This window comes from Triplophysa dalaica, chromosome 15, assembly GCF_015846415.1.
Source record: "Triplophysa dalaica isolate WHDGS20190420 chromosome 15, ASM1584641v1, whole genome shotgun sequence".
Taxonomy (NCBI): Eukaryota; Metazoa; Chordata; class Actinopteri; order Cypriniformes; family Nemacheilidae; genus Triplophysa; species Triplophysa dalaica.
In genome coordinates this window covers 10,269,870-10,289,499 of record NC_079556.1, presented here as the reverse complement: position 1 = coordinate 10,289,499, position 19,630 = coordinate 10,269,870, and the positions used below count along the sequence as shown (strand labels likewise).

Here is a 19,630-nt window from a genome sequence, read left to right as displayed (position 1 = left end):
TTGTGTAAGTTAGCTGTATTTTTTATCTATTAAATAAAAAACTGCAGTTTGATTAATATTAATTGGAATGCACATAAAAATAAAGATGATTTTTGATAAAATAAAAAAGTTATTTTGGAACCAAGGTCTTCAAATATGCATTTTATATAAAATATATGATAAGGATAATAGTTTTAATAATATATACTTACTGCAGTTTATATCTTCCTCATCATAAATGTCCACCTCCATAAGTCTGATTAACATGCGAGAAAGAATACCCAGGAACTGAAGATATGCACCAGTCTTCCCCACCTGACCACACACAAAAAAAACGTTTTTATTCACTTCTCAAATATTGATTTTAATACTCAATATTTAGTTTCTCAGAATCCTTATTTACCTGTGGTGGGCCGCTAAGAAGCAATCTCCGTGGGTGGAAGTTATCGCTGCGTCCTTCTGCCCGGTTACTGCTGTCCATGTGTTCAGGCTTGGGGACGGTCCATTGGCGATAATACAGCGACTGCTCAGTGCAGGTCATCATCTTGCTGAGGAGGGGTCTGAATGAGCTGACCCACTCTACAGAGGAGAGAGGGAGGAAGGAGGTGGACTTGGGCAGCCCGCTGGAGTCCACCGTGGTGATGAGGTCATAGACAGCTTTAGGGAGCAGGACCACGGGCGGGCGGCTGAGGTTGCGAGCCCAGGAGCAGCACTGCCGTAGAGGGGAGGTCCAAGAGGATGAGGAACCAGAGGAGGTGGATTTGGACTGCCGCCTTGGGTTGGGTTGTTTTTCTGGGTCCAGAGAAGTCCAGTCTGAAGAGGGGCGCTGGGTGGCAGTTGGGGAGGGGTTCCCATGGCTAGCGTTGTTTACTATAGACCACAAGAAAGAGGTGTATTGTCATTGTAAGAGATTCCCATACAAACTATATGATACAAATAAAAATAAATCACTTTCAAAATCACTCACAATGCTCGTTTCTGATTAAGGTATTTATTGTCGTTAAAGTGAAATTCCACCCCGTAAATCACTTGAATTTATATATTTTTTGCTGTTCATGAGACATTCTTGGAACCGATTTTTACATGTTAAAGAGATACAGCAACGTGAGATTGTAAAAAAAATATATAAACTTTTGATAGGCAGGATTGATTTTATCCAGTGTGAAAATTGGTTAACCCAGAGCAGTATTCTGCGAAATTAACCTTAAAATGAAAGGCTTAACATGCAGGGACGGAATAGTATAGTTCAAAGGAGCCAGGCTTTGCTGTATTTCAAGTCTTTTGTTCACCGCTGTCCCTCTTCTAACAAAACGATTGGATTTCTTCCGGTCTATATAAAGCCCCTCCTTCCGAAACGCTCTGATTGGTAAAGCTGACCAGGTCTGTCGTGATTGGTTCCCCGCTGTGTGTGAAGATGTCCCACCCATACCATATCAGCGAGCTTCCGCTTCTCACGCTGTTGTGATTGTGATTGTGATTGGTCGCATTGCCCCTCTTTGTGCACGTGTATTCATAAACTTTGGCTTATGGCAATAAACAGTAACAATGGCGTCAATTTGGGACAACTTTGCACTAATGGACTACTTTCATAACTGCATTAACTAATCTACTGCACTGTAACTTCAATAACTGCCCTAATTTATCTACTGCACTGCAACTTCAATAACTGCACTAACTTATCTACTGTACTGTAACTCTATTAACTGCATTAACTCATCTACTGCGCTGTAACTTCAATAACTGCACTGTAACTCTATTAACTGCATCTACTCATCTACTGCACTATAACTTCAATAACTGCATTAACTCAACTACTGCACTGTAACTTCAATAACTGCACTAACTTATCTACTGCACTGTAACTTCAATAACTGCATTAACTCATCTACTGCACTGTAACTTCAATAACTGCACTGTAACTCTATTAACTGCATCTACTCATCTACTTCACTATAACTTCAATAACTGCATTAACTGCATTAACTCATCTACTGCACTGCAACTTCAATAACTGCATCTACTCATCTACTGCACTGTAACTTCAATAACTGCACTGTAACTTATCTACTGCACTGTAACTCTATTAACTGCATCTACTCATCTACTGCATTGTAACTTCAATAACTGCACTGTAACTTATCTACTGCACTGTAACTCTATTAACTGCATCTACTCATCTACTGCACTGTAACTTCAATAACTGCACTAACTTATCTACTGCACTGTAACTCTATTAACTGCATTAACTCATCTACTGCACTGTAACCTTAATAACCGCATTAACTCATATACTGCACCGTACCTTTAATAACCGCATTAACTCATCTATTCCACTGCAACTTTAATAGCTATGTCTATAATTAATGCACACTTAAGTCACTTGCACTATTGTATAGTCTAATTATTATCTGTTCATAACCAACTGTACATTAAAGTTCACAGTATATAGCCTTCTGTATATATTGTTCATAGTACATACCGACTGTCATATTTTCATAAAACATTCCTTCTGTAAAGTTTTTTTCATAGTACATGCCCACTGTATAGTATTTTCCTAATATTGTATTCTGTATTTATTAACACTGTATATCCTGCACTTGCTAATTGCACTTCTGGTTAGACCTAAACTACATTTCGTTACACTGTACTTGCATATGTGTAATGACAATAAAGTTGAATCTAATCTAATCTAAAAAAAAACTTCACTTTATCAATTAAAAACATGCGGATCGATCAAATTGTAACAGAGGTCTGCTAGTGCATGTGCAAACGTCAATCTTTGTTAGAGATCGTAGATATTTTTCCTACTATGGCGAGGGAAATGACACCAGACTGAATGCCGTTAGATCGGTACATTACTTAACACTAATAACTGAGTATTAGTTTTGCCTTTTTATATTGGATGCGAGTTGGATAATAAAACAAGCAGATTGACCAGGAGACATTTGCAAGCAGGACTTCAAAGGACATTTCAAAGAAGTGTTTTAGAGATATGCACACACACAATATCATCAATGACGAGATGTTAGAGTCTTAAGAGTGAATCCACCCAACTGCTTTGCTGAAGACTTGTGTTAGGATCTTTCTTTCTGGCTTTATAAAATATAAAATCCGAAGAAAACATGATTTGAGTCAGGAAGTGTTCATCAGTTGTTTGTAGTCTATTTATATTAAATGGCATATACCATTTGAATGAATATTGATATGCATTTCATGTTTGCAATACTGACCATCCACCACAACCTCTTCTTCCTCATTGTCAGTGCTGCTGAGTTTTTCAGGGTCACTCTCAGACAGGTCGCTGGGCATATGAGACCCACGCAGAGCTTCTTCTTTTGCCTTCAGTAGGTATGCGGCGAGCCCCAGCTCCTGCTCCAGAACCGTGCGCTGCAGAGACCAGCAGCTGATCACACGCAAGTCACAGTATTTTAGAGATCTGGAGACAAGGTAAAACAGAGGTGTTGGATGAGTTATAGAGAACAGTACTGACAAGTAATGTTGTTAGGGTTAATTTGTATTTGTGTAGCAAGGGTACTACTCATTTTTTGTATCAAAAATTGTAGGTTTAACGCTGTCACTTGCTACTTTATAACATTTGATCATTTTCAACATTTTAAAAACAATGCCATGGATACAGTTTTTTTTGTCAGCTGTTTAGATTTGGAAAAATAGTCAAAATTCAGAGGAATTATTCGTTTCAAGTCAGTGGTCTTCATGGATTTGCAAATTGGTTAGAAAAGTAGATTCGAATTGGTTAGACGATTCAGTCTGAATCATTCAGACAACTCTCTTATGCACTGAATCATTTAAAAGTTCACATTCAAAATGGGGGTTAATAGCCCCCGTTTTAATGCACTGGTTACAATAGAAGTGAATGGTGGGCTGTTAACAACTTTTTTAAAGATCTTCTTTTGTGTTCTGCAGAAGAAAGAAAGTCATACAGGTTCGAAATGACAAGAGGTCGTGTAAATGATTATAGAATTTTCATTTTGAAGGTGAACTACACACTTTTAACAGCTAAATGTCAGAGGAGTGTGCTGATCGTAAACATCACGTGGTAGATCAATAACGAAATCTGCCATTTTGTTTACATTAAGAAAAAATCTATTTTACCAGACAGGGTGTTTATAAAAGCACTATTTACTTGATTTTAATTATGAAACAACTTGCTATATATATTTGCCTCATTCGCATTTGCTTTGTGATTGTAATGTTTTTGAGTGAATGTGCTTTTTATTATGAGTTTTTTAGAAAATGGACCGAATGACAAATCAACCCAGACTGATCTTAAAAGAGTTACTGTTAATTATAACAAAGATTAGAATAATTCATAATTTGTAATTCTTTTGGATTTATAACTTTTGTTTCTGATGTTATGCTGAATTCATTACAAAGTCACCCAATTATTAGTTATACAAACTGGCAATAACATTTTGGCAAGATTAATTTAAGAAAAGTATTCATTTAAAAGAAAAGAATGTTGGTAACCAAAAAACGTTGGTACCAGTGTTGGGTAAGTTACTCTGAAAAAGTAATTAATTACTAGTTACTCATTACATATTCAATAGTGTAACTAGATTACTATCCGAATTACTCTGTCCAAAAAGTATTTAGTTACTCATTACTAATTACTTTCTATATCTTACATCGACCTTGATTAGTTAAGTGATTCAAAGATAGACATGAAACGGCTTACTTAATTCATTCAAATAAATAATATTATTAACTGACCAAAGTATTACAAATGTGAGCACAGATTTTAAAGTAAGACTTTGAATTTTGATGTCAATTACACTATTGCACACGCATATATTTCACAAAGTATTTAGTTTAAGTACATCTAAAGTAACTGTAATTAAATTACAGAAAACATATGAGTAATCCCTTACTTTACTTTTTCAAGGGAAAAGTAATTAAAATACAGTAACTAATTACTTAGTAACTAGTTACACCCAACACTGGTTGGTACCCCTTGACTTCTACTGCGTGTACACAAAACCGACGATAAGTCAATAGGTACCGATGGTTTTATGTTCCCAACATTCATCAAAATATCTTCTTTTGTGTTCTGCAGAAGAAAGAAAGTCATACAGGTTTGTAATGACATGAGGGTGAATAAATGATCACAGCATTTTCATAGACATTAAAACAACATAAAAAAATCCCCAATGGGGCATTTTAAACAATCTATTTTATAACGTGCTATAGGCACAATAAAACTGTTACTTTCTCCTGGTTTACCTGGGTAGAGATTCCCCAAGTGGATCCAAGCCAGTTAAAATAAGTATACAGGGTAAAGCCTCAAGCTCTAGGTATGTGCGTGGAGCCCAGTCTGGATCCAAGATCTTCAACCAGGCCTGCAGATATACCAGAATAAAAGGATATCAAGAACAACACTATATTTGATTTGTAATCAAATGAACTGACATAACATGTATACAGTGTAGGGTACATACCCTAAGCTGGTCCAGGAAGTGTTTTTCTACAGTAAGAGCAGCCGCTGGATCTCCCAGGATTATCTCAAACTGTTTGTGGAGACCGAGTCTGTTGCGGACGTGGCAGAGGCGCTGGTGAGCAAGGGCAGCGAGGGCGGGTGAGGGGATCCTCAGGAGGAGCATGTGCCCGTGACGGCTGGGACACCTCTGGGTCGTGCTGAGGAGGCACTGGACCATCTCCAAAGTTTCCACTGAGATGTGCTTCTGCAGAGCCTGTAAGGTCTGACCACCCGCTGTGGCCATCAGGGCCAGTGAGTAATGCTGGATCAGAACGTGCGTGCGAATCACTGCACTTTGAAGCTTCGGGAATCTGAGGAGATAATCGAAAGATTTTTTGTGGAAGTCTACACAAGTTTTTAAAATATATATACATATAGCAACGTTCCAAAGTGATGTCATATTTGTAAGATATTTGCGTTTAATTTCCCCTCAGGTGAGGTAAAACCATCAAAATATGAGGTGTTTGGTACGGCATAGACAAATGCTAATCTTTTAAGGAATCCGTTGATAAAATTGTTTGACATAATGGCAAGTTACGACATATCGTGGAATTTGGTTTTATTTTGAATATGCAAAAACTGCTTTGAAACCATACACAGATTACAATTTTATTAGTTATTAATATTTGTTGATCTTTATTATATTTTTGAATTACAGAATTTTATAATATTTTGTAGTCATTCTACTGGGCCATGTAAGCTTTTTACATGTTTTGTTTGTCATTGTTTGCCAAGCCTCCTAAATTCTTCTTAGTTTATACTCCAATCACTATTTTCCAACATTAATACAACGTTTTTTAATACATCTTTCATAATATATTTGATTCATAAAATTTAAGATTGTGTACATCCCTTTTGACTATAACAGTATATGCAGTAAATAAAACACAAATAAAATAAAGAATAACATACCTTTCCTCTAGAGAAGCAGCCATGCTCTCAAATGAGCTGTCATATCGAAGCAGAGGAAGACCACTGCCAGAGCGGGTGGTCTCTAACAGCTCTGATACACCAAAATATTTTGTCTTCTCGTTATAGAGATCTACATCCTAGGTGAACAATTACAGATTATATTTATCTGTTTATTGTAATTGAAAAACATTAAAATAGCTGAAACAACCATGTTTTACATATTAATATATTTGATGTAACTCAATACACAAAGTTGTCAAGAGATTTTGGAACATAAAAAAAAGTGTTTTGCAAAATACAAAATATGCTCAGTTGAATTTGGTATTGACAATGCGTTGAAGCTTTCCCATAGATAAAAGAGACCAGGAGCTTTTGTCACTGCTTAATATAAAGTAGTATATATTTGGTATTCTTACGTTATTGAAGGCAGATGGCCAGTGGATCTCATTGTAAGGACTGATGCGTGTGTACTGAGTCTGAAAGGCAAAGGGAAATGAGGTCACGTGGAGAGTCAAGATGTTGGGAGCGTCTCGAATCTGCCTGCAGTTGAGCAAACTGTCCACCAGTCCTAAACTGGAATCTCCTCCACTGTACTGTCCACTGTGATATAAATAAATAAAACAATTAAACTGCAGTTCCACCAACAGCCACACGGGGTTAAATGAGAATCGGGTGAGGTCTCATACCTGCTGATGTCTGAGTGTGCATGATCATGCACCAGTATGAAGAGAGTATAGGGGTTTGTCTTAGATTTCTGAATGAGACTGTTGATCTTTCCCACTGCGCTCTGGTTCAACTTTACCACGTACTGCTCAGCGTCCTTCAGAGACAAGCAGTCTTGGTCCAGCCCTAACTCCCGCAACACTCCTGAAAATACACCATCAAGAAGAGGATATCTGAGGTTGGCACTATTGCCTGTACATGTATAGTAGAGAGTTATGGGTAATGTGTAGTGATGCTCTACCTGAGTTCCACAGGTGAAGGACCACTTGATGAAAAGTGACCTCTGAGGGTGGAACGCAGATCAAGAACTCAACCTTGTCAAAGGAACCGAGATCCAGGTTCTGTGTGCTGGAATCCGCAATAGCACAAACATGAGAGAGAAGCTTTCGCGCAACAGCCAGCTGAATGGGTCGAATCTCGTGCCACTCCACGCAGTACTCTGTTTCAAAACATAACTGAACTGTTTACAAATAATGCTAAAGGTATTTGTTTAAAAAGGGTGTTAGGATACACACAAAAACAAGGTTTACCGGGACATGTGGGTTTAGGGCTGTCTCTAGACGGTTCTAGACCGCAGGCAGAGCTCTCAGGACTGGCTTTCTCCAGCAAAGTCTCCACATCTCCATCTGATGAATAAGATGTAGATATATTTCAACACCTATGCATTTAAACCACTGAGGTGACATTCATGAAGCAAATCTGAAAAAAATCTTACCCGGACCCAGAGAGCTGAAATAGAATGTGAGCTCTGCCACGCTTCCAGAAGACAACTCATGGGCGATCTCTCTTGAACAATCACTTGGAGAGAGAAGGCTCTCTGATAGAGCACGCGTCTGGTGCTTTCCTGTATAAGAACAGATTATAAAAGTCCAATTCACTGCCATTTATTATCCACAAGATCATCATATTGATATTAAATAAATATAAAAAAGATGAATGTGCAATATCAATAACAATATTGACCACTTTACAGTGTCAAAAGTAATTTCACTCCTGCAGTTTGTCACATTTTTGACTTGTTGTCTTGTTATTAACTTGGTCTATTACGTATGTAATTTATGTATATAGCAGTAAATGTAAATTTTATTGTATTGTGTGGCTATTTCCCCCAGAAGACATTTTCAAAAATGTTTTTCCCTGTACCTTTACACACATCACTTATAAATAACAATAAAAAGACTTTGACTTTCTATTTTTTCATATACATATTGTTTAAAAAAACATATGTGATATATCTTTTTGTATATAATGCGTTAATACCCTGTAAACTCCAAACATAAATCTATATTATCTTAATAAATATCTCATGAAATAAAGTGACCCGCATACCTGTGACCACCACACATGACTCTATCTCCTGGCTCCTGTTCATGCAGATGATCACCACATAATGGGTCCGATTCAGTCTGCCCTCCATCAGTCTGTGAAAGGTGTCCTCCAACGCTTCCACCAGAGAGGGCGCTGTGTCCAGCACCAGGACTCCTTCCCCGCATGAACTGGTTGCTAGTTTGGCCAGCCAGGGGAGCTGAGAGGGGGTGAGTGGCTGAGCTAAGCAGGGAAGCGGAGGAGGGAACTGTGGATGGTTCTGCTGGTACTGCCGGATCTCTGTCAGGTGTGACTCGCGCCAGGAGCACATGAAGATCTGCTCCAGGTCTTCCATTTGAGGAGCCTGGTCAGGAGCTGTGGTAAGTTACACATACAGGTCAAACTTTATATTGTGAATTTATTCACAAGTCAAACATTTAATTGATGGCACTACAGGATAAACAGATCAATAGCCTTGCTGTGATGATGGTGTATAGATGCACCGCTCTTCTCACCGAGCTGCACCAGATAGTAGACAGTCAACAATATCTGCATCTCGGTAGAGATGGGCTGAATGGGAGCGGTGCCGTACTGCTCGTAGATGCGTGGGAGGTTCTGGGAACTGCGGTAGCATTTCTGCAGCAGTCCGCTCAGCAGCACATCCCCGAGATTCCCATTTAAATGTGGCAGTGTCCCGTGCCCTGCAGACAAACACACACAGTTTATGTAAACAGCTGGCACAGGATAAAGTGGTGGGAACTGCAGTTAGATAGTGTGTCACATGATGCCCGGAAAAGGTCAGAAAAGAGTGATATTACTGTATGAGATTGGCATCAAGATTGCATGAAGAGAAACTGTCTGAAGTTTCATTGGTGTGAAGCTACTTTGGATGTCTGTTAGATTAAATTATAAAATGGTCTAAAAACTAAAATGGTCGAGATATTATCAATGCAATATAAATTAATGCAATTCTGCTCACTTTTCAATTTAAAAAGATTTACAGTAATACATGGTATGCTTGTTTCCACTATGATTTGTTTGCTACTTTAACTCTGTACCTGTTGGGGCGTGTAAATTACTTTTTTAATATACTTTATTCTTAAATAAAGTCCCTGTAAACCGGAAGTTGCGATCGGTATTCTGACGCATTTTCGAGTGAAAGTGAATATCGAATCAGAAAAAAAGGGGGCTTCGCTTGTTTTCCATTGCAAAATGGATGTATAAAAACAGACGTTGTATTATGAAAGGGGTCTGGATCAGACTCATAGATGTTAAGATAAAACCTCCAGTGGAACTGTTTTTTCACAGCAATGTAGCTGAACTTAAATGAATGAATCAACTTTTAACTCATTAAAAAATACAAGTCATTTAAAGAATAAAAGCAATGAAGAACAAAAAGAAAAAACACAACTTCCTAGAACTATCTGAAGGCTCCAGGAAATGTTTGAACTTCCGTTTTCACTTTCTCGCTCTCTGGCTCTGGAACTTGGAAGGGAGGAGTTAACAGATGTTTTGCCCAAACTGACGTCATTAGAGGTGGATAGCCACTAGAGGGCGGGAGTGCATTTTTTGTTTGTTTGAAGATAATGAGGGCACATGAATTTCAAAAAGAAAATGACGAACACTGATAATCTATTTATAATAATCTAACACTTAATATTTAGACATTATTTGGAGTTCTGAGTGAGACATGGCATAAGCTGCTTTCATTTTTTGGTAACGAAGTTATGAATTAAAAAAACTACCTTATTCTATAATATTCAACTAATATAAACAACATACAAGGAATGCATACATTGACCATGGATTTGACATAGCACCACAAACTAGCCTCATTGTAATCAGGTTTTCACCTTTGAAAATGACAGGCCGCAGTCCACAGGTCTGAAGCAGGTGCTCGGGCACTGTAACGTGTTCTCCAGGTGCGACTGGTGGCGAGGACCCCAGAGACATACACCCTGATGCACCGCTGTCAGCTAAAGACAAACAACGATACATCCATCACTTGATAAACACTCATTCAAAAGGTTCAGGGGCCTCATTTATTAACGTGTGTAGTGAGTGCGTAAGAATAGTTTCACGCAAAGTGTGGGATCTACCAACCTGTACTTACATGTAGAATTGTGAGTAAATATAAGTACATCCCTGAACATGCTTACGTAGAAGATGTAGCGGTAGAACAGTGATACTACAAAAAGAAAGTACCACCTTGTGTTTCCTGTGTCCTGCATATACTCAACTCATAGTTTAAGCGACATTTGTATAATTGATGTGAGAAGCTACAAAAGACAGATGGGAAATCATTCAAAATGTAGTTATATGGTCATGGCTGATCTAACTTTGGTGGATGAATAGGCAAACCTTTTTTTGAAAGCACAGAGTAAAAGACACCCTTAACAGAACACTATATGAAAAAATAAATTAAAGAAAAAACATTCAAACAAACTGATAAAAAAAATAAAAGATTACAAAAATTCATAAAAATATGTTTTAAAATTCTTATTGCTTTTCAATTAGTACATCGCATTACCAAATCATAATGACATTTTACCCCAAAAAAATTACTGAATATTCTGTCTCTTTTCTGAACATTTTAATTAATGCAAAATAAATCTCCTATAAATAATTATGTAATTAAAAATAAAAAATAAATTGAATAAAACATGCATTGCACATAGAATGCGTTTTCAAAGACCGCTGTGATCACAGCACTTAGTCCATTAACGTGATCTATATAGGGAAGTTTCGTGACCATATATGGTTCATTGGGGGCGTTTCCGAATGCAATGAAAGTGAATGAGGATGGTGCTTTAGAACATGTGGGAGTTATCAACACTGGATACTCACTGGTGTGCTTAAGAAGGGTGTACACACGTTTGATCAATACAGATTTTTTTGTACTTAGACACATTCTAAATCGCATATAGCACTGTTGATAAATGAGGCCCCCAGGTACACAAACAATCCTCAATATCATCACTAAGGCACAAGAACAAAATACAACGTTTGTCTTTCTTTTGTTTATGTAATATTGCTTTATTTAAAAAAGTTTACTCTCATTGCACTCCTAAGAACACTATGAAAAATAAACATCCATTTTTGTAATGAAAAGGGACATTTTCGTATTTTTATTAATGTGATGTTACAGTCATAGAGATATGATTATGTATACCTGATTTAGTTCCGTTGGTCGTGCTGTTGGGAACAGGTCTTGGGGTGACGTCTGTCGGAACTGAAGATTCTGGGGACCATCCCTTATGTCTCTTTTTGGGGGGCCCAGAATTTGACATGGAACCTTAAAATAAAAATATCATAACTGGTCAATAACCATCTTTCAACGCCCTAGCAACCAAGCAGAACACCCTAGCAACCACCTAGCTCTCTGTTTATTTCTATCAAACCGTTCAAGCTCTATAAACAATCTAAGCAGATCAAAGTTTTTTCTTAACAATTGCCTCCAGTTATTCTTTTCTAATTCACTTGCTTTCAAGAAGCTTTTGGTGTCACAGGGAGTATCTGTGATGTTGCGCATTAACCAGATTGTAAATGCGAGCACACGTGTCACTTTATATGCACTGGGAAGCAGAAGAGAAGGGATGTGTTAAATCCTAATGAAAACCAAAGCGACAGGAAGGAAGTCACACATTTTACAACACAGACAGACAGAGAGAGAGTGAGAGAGAGAGTGAGAGAGAGAGCAGGGACGAGAGACAAAAAAACAGTGAGAGAGAGAGACTTTACAGCAGCACTTTATAGAGGTGATAGTCAGAGAGTGGTGAAATAAAAGACAGGATCTTTTACAACCCCACGTGCTGAATAATGACAGACTCCAACAACAAAAGAATAGGAAAGGGCTTAGACAATACAGATGGCTCTTAAAAGTATCTAAACATTTCAAAGGGGGAGGGGGGTGGGCTGTCTTTCATTGAAGGTGTGAAGTCTGCAAGAGGGATTAGTTGTGGGACTGCCTTTTAAAATAAAGTTTCCCTTTTGTGACTCAAATATAAACACTAGTTCTGTTCCAATACTTGGCGACTACCTTGCTCTCTACTTACTTTAAAGGTAGCAACATCCAAAGGCAAAACCCACAAAATTATCGATTATTGATTTACGATCCTATAATCCAAACGGCTTATTATACAAGTACGATATTAGCATGTTCCGAACGTTGTGTGATACTCTAAAAAGCTTAAAAATACATAAACACAATTGGATAAAACAATATACACTTAAATGGACTGTTATATATAATTGACATTTATCTCTCCTAATCCGCCATCATGAATGTATTTTGAGATACCTATTGCTGGCCTTCCAGGCCCATTGGCCACTACTCCAGTTTGTAACACGTGCTGCTGTGGTCCAAGAACATGATGGCCATTGGTTAAGGGAGGTGAACCCTCAGATATGTGGAGATGAGTATTCAGATCTGCGTGGAAATGACAGTTTGTCAAATATACACCTTGACTGAAAGGTTAAATATGTAAAACTTATCTGAAAATCACATATGTCTGAACACTTTTGTGTTTGAGTACCTGTGTGATTAATTGTGCTTAAGGTCGTGTGACTTGAATTAGGAAGCAGGTCAGTTGGTCCATTGCCCGATTGCTCCTCTGGTCCAGCAGCAATGTTAGACACAGAATGTCTCATTCTGCTATCTGCACAAAACATGAGTAATAGCCATTTTAAGAAAATCTTGTTCTATCATAATGCATACCATATTGAACACATTTATGACAGGCCTCTCTGAAATTCTTGATTCTGATTGGTCAATCAAATACGTTTTATGGGTATAATCACTGCTCATCTGCATAATAAAGTAAAAAATCTAAACTCACATTTCCGGCTCAATAATAGTAGTAGTAGTGTCTATGATCACTCTTTTTTAGGTTTATTTATTATTGTTCTTTACTTACAGCCATGAAAAAAATTAAGAGGGGAATCCGGTTTTGTTTTTACAATGCATTTCTGCATGTATTGCGGCAAATTTAGTCAAGCCATATTTCCAATGCGCTTCTGGGCAGTTATAAGGTGATTCAAACAAGACATTAATGGGGAACACTGATATTTCTACAATCACCGGCTAAAATCCCAATTAAACAATATATTGAAAAACAACATTTAAAACTGATGTACACCGTACCATAATGTTTCTTTCCTATGAGCAAATTGCGCTTAAAAACATAATTGTCCATGTTGCTTTAGATACTACGCACCCACAAAGCTTCGCTAGGGCGGCTATTTTGAGCGTTGCGTTCCTCCCCATTCATTTCAATGGCACTGACACATCTTGTTAATATTAATATCTTTGCCTATGAATCGTAAATTGAAAAAAACAGAAAATAACTTGGAGTTGTTTTTTAAAGTTTTTCCACAGATGTTTATCCATTATTTTCCATTATTAAGTTGACTAAACTTCATCTCAGGAACACAGATGATAGTCATTTAGGTTCGATTTGAAAATGCTTTTGTTTAAAACATCCAGCTGGAACGCCAATTAAATATGCACACATGCTCTTGGACACAATGTTGACGTTTCACCATGGCAGCAACTAAACTAGGTGTGCTGGCCATCTGGACCTTGGGAAGGTAAGGCCTGGCTTGTCCAATGAATGGATCAGACTGGCCCAGTGCATGAGGAGGTTAAATAGGGTCAAGTCAACCTTCTTGCCTGTCACCGCCTGTGCCAGCAACCAGTCACTAATCCACTACAGAAGGATCCCAACTACTGTAAGTTGAACAGAACATGACCAATCATGAAGATCCTACCTATCCCTTTCCAGCAGATTGCCGTTCCCTTGACCAATAACCCCTGTGCGTTCCGGAGCAGGTGGTACTTCAAGTGCTTCTGCTTTTTAGGCTGGGAAGTAAGCTTCAGATTGATGTGGTTGGCGAATTCGGTGAAGTATCGGAAACCTTTCTCTCCACAGCCAATGCAGTTTCCAGAGAAACCTATGAAAAGAAAAAACAGGCCAGACATCACATGAACATCTGCTTTCTTTCGTCTTTGAGCACACAGACGCTGTCTACGTGCCTTGTAAACCGTGATCTGTTATCTGAAATGAACACACATTTTAGATCGTACCCAGCTGAGCGCTCAGTTTCCATAGCCACCAACCATTACCGGGGATGAGGGTGGTGAGTCGATGTGGGGGCCATAGCAACCAAAATTAAAGATCTAAGAAGGTCTCTCTGACAAATGAAAATTTGGTCCTGCGAGGTTGCTTTCCCATTCTTTAATTCTCTTTCTCTGGTTCTTTTCTTGTAATGCAGGGTATTTAAATGCAGGTGCATGAGGTTCAGAACGTCTTACCTAAAAGTGCATTACGTCCGCATTCATCTGGAAGGAAACGCAGGTCCACCGCACACACCAGAATGTGATCGGGAGCACTGGGAGATTTCGCTCCGACGAGCAGGAAACCAGGAGGGACTTCTAAGGACTCAGTGGCCATGGATGACAACCGCAAGTCTTTTCCTGCCTGACAGAATCCTGAATGGCAGAGATCTGGTCAAGTTTGTTTATACAGTGACTCTATGGGCTCTATTTTAACGATCTAAGCGCATGGTCTAAAGCGTAGGGCACAAGTGCTCTTAGGGCGTGTCCGAATCCACTTATGCTAGTTTAAGGACGGGAAAAATGGTTACGTATGGTCTAAAAGGGTTGTTCCTATTCTCTTAATGAGTCATGGGTGTATTTTGGGCAAAATGTGCCGTAAACCAATAAGAGTCTCATCTCTCATTCCCTTTAAAAGCCAGTTGTTTTCGCACCATGGTGGATTCGCTATCTAGTAAGCGGAATTTGCAAGAGCAAAGACTGGACGCTTCACCAGAGAGGAAACGCATCTGCTCGTGCGCGAGGTTAAATTGCGCGAGCAGACCATCTACTGGACAAGCCGGATTTTTTATCTTAATGTACACAATAATCATCATTATAATTTTACATTGTAATCCATTTATTTTTCATATTTGGCATGTTTGTGTGCTGCTGCTTGTTCCTCTGTGTGTAAAAGAAAAAATTTACGAGCGCTGTGCAGTCGCCTATAGGAGCATATTACTTATGGGCTCTTTAATTAACCAAAAACATATTGCGCCATTGTCTTTAGTTTCGGTTGGACAGTGGCGCAGTTTATTTCAGCACGCCCATGGTCGCAAAATGGGCGCAAATACATTTGCTATTTAAACAACGTGGCACAGGACGTGAAAATGAAAACTGCGCCGGGCTGAAATTAGCAAAAAACACTTGCGTAGCACATAACGCTGCATTGCGCCGAGTGAACAATAGAGCCCTATACATTTTCTGATCATTTATCGATAAATCAATTCACTTATTACTGCTTTGTTCACAACTATTGATTTGAAATGGTATTAAATCCTGTTCTGTCACTAGATGTGTAAAATATTGACAGGTGATATATTATTTGCAAACATAATAAATTAAATTATTATTCTCCATTTCATAAATCATAATGACATATTGGTTTCTACAATAAGTATATAATTATATTTGCCTTTGCAACCATATGCTATCATCAGGCTAGAAATGTCACATTGGTTTATCTCTACCAGATTTACATCATCTCACCATCAGTGGTACAAGATCCCTCTGGCGGTGGCTTCACTTGATATGGTATCGGAGGGCTGTTTGAATCGGAGCCATCCTCTTCATCATCTTCCTCATCTAATCGACCTGTTGAGAAAATTCACTTTCATGCTAGGGAACTAATGTGTAGCAACATCCTGTATAATTGACAGCGTATGTGCGCACATAACCGGGTGATTTTTACTAAACATATTACATAACAAATGATGTATTACCATAGAAGTATAAATAGAGGCTCACCATCATTGGAATAAGGCCTTTGTTCTGCTTCCAGGTACAGCTGAGAGAACACAGGTCTAGGCACTACTGTGTTGGAGCGCAGTGACGCCTCTATGGAGTTATGCAGCATTTCCTCAAACCGACTGCTCTGAAGGTGGCCCGTGTGTGAATTCCCCATGGCCTTTAATATGAAATGGAGGATGTGTTAGGATTCGTGAGCACAGACGCCAGTGTGAAGAACGTGTCATACAGGGTTCACACTTTTTTTTGTCATTCTGCTCAATGCATAATTATTCAAGTCATTTACTATTATTAGACTATCTACTATCTGTATCTACTACAGAATATCAAAAAAGTCCTAAAAATGCAATATGGGTAGATGACAAATAAATCATAAATTTGTCCTGTGGTGTGACAGCAAAAATTTGGGAAAAACAAAAACAAACAATGAAGATAAATCTCTCTTATGTAATTTTATATTATACATATAAATATTAATAACATACAATAAAATAACATATTAATAACCGTTTAGCCTACGGTATATTTGTAAACTCCCCATATACAAAAAATAATAAATTTTCATGGGAATTTGGTCTTTGAAACTTGAAACTTGCTGATTTTAAATAATGTAAAATAACAACTTAATAAACAAACCACAAGCAACTGAATCCAGGCTAAACTATTATTTAAGTTCACTTTATTATGATAAGTATCGCATCTGGATTAAACAAAAATATAATTAGATTTGCAAACTGTATAAAAATAATTTCTATATGTGACCCTGGATCACAAAACCAGGCTTAAGTAGCACGGGAACATTTTTACTAAAAGACAAAAATACATTGTATGGGTCAAATTGATTGATTTTTCTTTTATGCCAAAAATCATTAGAATATTAAGATCATGTTCCATGAAGATATTTTGTAAATTTCCTACCTTAAATATATAAAAACTTAATTTTTGAGAGTGCATGGCTGCTACAGCACCTCTGATTAACAACTTCAAAGGCAATTTTCTCAATATTTAGATTTTTTTTGCTTCCTTAGATTCCAGAGTTTTAAACTGTTGTATCTCTGCCAGATATTGTCTGATCCTAACATCCCAAACATCCATATAAATAATTAATTATTCAGCTTTCATATTATGTAAAATTCTCAATTTGGAAAAATTGACCAATAAGACTGGTTTTGTTGTCCGGGGTCACATATATAGACATAATGATTGTAATGCTGAACAAACTGTATAATTTACTCCCTACACTTAACATTTTTTACATTTTTAAATCATAATGGCATGATTTATTTTGTTTAATAATCCGTTTGAATAATGAGACCACTATACACACAACTGTATGTCTATAGAGCCTCATTTAATCTGATTTGAGTCAGTGACTCAGCAGAAAGTCAAGCTCTTTCTGATCGGTAAATGTGTTTTTCATGGAACAAGACTGAAATCATCTGCGGTTCAAAATGAATGGTTCTGTGATTAGTGTGATTGTATAACAGGATCTGCAGAGAGCCAGCTCCCCAGAGGAAGTTCAAAGAAACCGTGGATTTTTGCACGGTGTCCAATTTGCAACCTCATAAAGCCACCAGAAGCCAATGTCAGGGCACCCTGACCCAGACTGAGAGCGAGCGAGAGAATGACCTCCCTCTGACAACAAACAAAAAGCTGGAAACTGGGGAAGGCTGAGCTCACAGGATAAAATTAAATGGTTATGAAAGATGAATAATGTGTTTTTGATTCGCTCTATTCATCAGGATATAACGTTTAAACAAAATGTTTTTTTTACTAAAACCTTATGTAAACATGACTGCCGATTTGTTTTTCCCATAAATCCCCCTTTATGTTTGTTACTGGGTTTTGCATATATCTAATAAAAAAATCATTAAAATGTGCTTGACAACTTTTTATTTGATCATTTAAAGGTGTTTTTCCATTCCCCGAAAAACTTTAATTATGTAAATTTAGTGTATTTTAGAAGCAGCTTCCATCCATCCATCCATTTTCTACCGCTTATCCGAACTACCTCGGGTCACGGGGAGCCTGCGCCTATCTCAGGAGTCTTCGGGCATCAAGGCAGGATACACCCTGGATGGAGTGAGAAGCAGCTTCTGCCTCTTAATTTTTGTATGTAGTTGTTATCATATTAAATCATATCATAATATAATCATATTAACCCTTATAAAAATACAGTAAGGATAATCATTTGTAGTTAATCGGAAGTAACAACAAATTAACCATTGTCTATTTGTATATATATATATGATGCATTTAACCATGACATTTGTGTTAAAACTATGGGTATACAAAAAGTAATCAATCTTACAAAAAACCCATGGACTTGCATAGGTTTTTTTTGTCCATACAATAGAAGTCAATAGGTACCGTTGTTGTAAGGTTACCAACATATCTTGGAGAAAGTTAAAACTACAGGTTTGAAATGACACGGGTGACTATATGATGACAGAATTTTATTTCTTGGGTGAACTTTCCTACTATTCCTTTAAAAGCAAAGTCAAAGGCATTGGTTTGGTAAATAAATAAATAAAAAACTCTGTAGCTTTTGCACACTGGTAAATATAATGTGCACAATGTGTGAAAGGCAACAAACGCTCTCTGGGAGAACAAACCTGCTCACAAAGCCCCTTTTGGACAAAATCTCCTCTCATTTAAATGCCATATGTTTCATCTCTCAGCAACAACTCACATCCCACACGCTGCAAATCCACAACATGTATACACCCGAAAACACTGAGAAGAACCAGCAGCAACGGCACAAACATCAACCAGGGCAACCAGCAAAAAGTTTTCTGCCAGCAAACAAAATAGAAAAACTCTGTAATATTTCAATACAGTCAGACAGTGTTTTTTTAACTAGTTTTACTTTTTGCACATTTGTTCTGACTGGGAGAAAACGGCAGTTAAATAAACAAATGCTAATTCTCTGCAGACAGTTGAGGAGATAAAAGCTCAAGACGTGATAGCAGGGAGGACGTTTCTCCTGAACAGAGCTTCCACAATGAGGTGATGAGGGCTTTCATCTTTCTTGATCTCCTCCCGGGAGAACATCACCCGGCTATTGTCTGTTTATGGCCTTGTTTTTTAAAGACTCTTCTCTTACCTACATCTCGGTACAATACAATTCAAGGAATCAATCATGTCTTGAGAATAATATTGCTTAGACACATTTGTACCATAGGTTTCACGGTAAGCATGAAAAATACACATTTAGATAATAGAAAGTCAGCATCCCTCTTAAAAATGCCATGGTAACCCTTATTTTGTTAAAAATGCAGTCAATTTACTACAGTAATGGTTAGTACAGTAACTGTGGTATTGTGGAATTAAAAGGATAGTTCACTCGAAAATGAAAATTCTGTCATAACTTACTC

General features: G+C 37.7%; 1 protein-coding gene across 1 annotated transcript in view; it reads right to left on the bottom strand.

Moving 5' to 3' along the window:
* greb1 (growth regulating estrogen receptor binding 1) overlaps nucleotides 1–19,630 on the bottom strand; it is a 32,642-nt gene that overhangs the window by 9,485 nt on the left and 3,527 nt on the right. The window contains exons 2-22 of the mRNA XM_056768740.1: nucleotides 16,254–16,413; nucleotides 15,996–16,100; nucleotides 14,727–14,903; nucleotides 14,183–14,365; nucleotides 12,949–13,071; nucleotides 12,714–12,842; nucleotides 11,586–11,708; nucleotides 10,267–10,389; nucleotides 8,929–9,114; nucleotides 8,438–8,788; nucleotides 7,824–7,952; nucleotides 7,639–7,734; nucleotides 7,350–7,547; nucleotides 7,072–7,252; nucleotides 6,802–6,985; nucleotides 6,386–6,522; nucleotides 5,436–5,784; nucleotides 5,221–5,336; nucleotides 3,210–3,415; nucleotides 383–849; nucleotides 192–294 (exon numbers count right to left, since the gene is read on the bottom strand). Of these exons, the coding sequence (XP_056624718.1) occupies nucleotides 192–294; nucleotides 383–849; nucleotides 3,210–3,415; nucleotides 5,221–5,336; nucleotides 5,436–5,784; nucleotides 6,386–6,522; nucleotides 6,802–6,985; nucleotides 7,072–7,252; nucleotides 7,350–7,547; nucleotides 7,639–7,734; nucleotides 7,824–7,952; nucleotides 8,438–8,788; nucleotides 8,929–9,114; nucleotides 10,267–10,389; nucleotides 11,586–11,708; nucleotides 12,714–12,842; nucleotides 12,949–13,071; nucleotides 14,183–14,365; nucleotides 14,727–14,903; nucleotides 15,996–16,100; nucleotides 16,254–16,410 (3,823 nt within the window). The 5' untranslated portion in view covers nucleotides 16,411–16,413. The remainder of the gene's footprint in view (nucleotides 1–191; nucleotides 295–382; nucleotides 850–3,209; nucleotides 3,416–5,220; nucleotides 5,337–5,435; nucleotides 5,785–6,385; nucleotides 6,523–6,801; nucleotides 6,986–7,071; nucleotides 7,253–7,349; nucleotides 7,548–7,638; nucleotides 7,735–7,823; nucleotides 7,953–8,437; nucleotides 8,789–8,928; nucleotides 9,115–10,266; nucleotides 10,390–11,585; nucleotides 11,709–12,713; nucleotides 12,843–12,948; nucleotides 13,072–14,182; nucleotides 14,366–14,726; nucleotides 14,904–15,995; nucleotides 16,101–16,253; nucleotides 16,414–19,630) is intronic.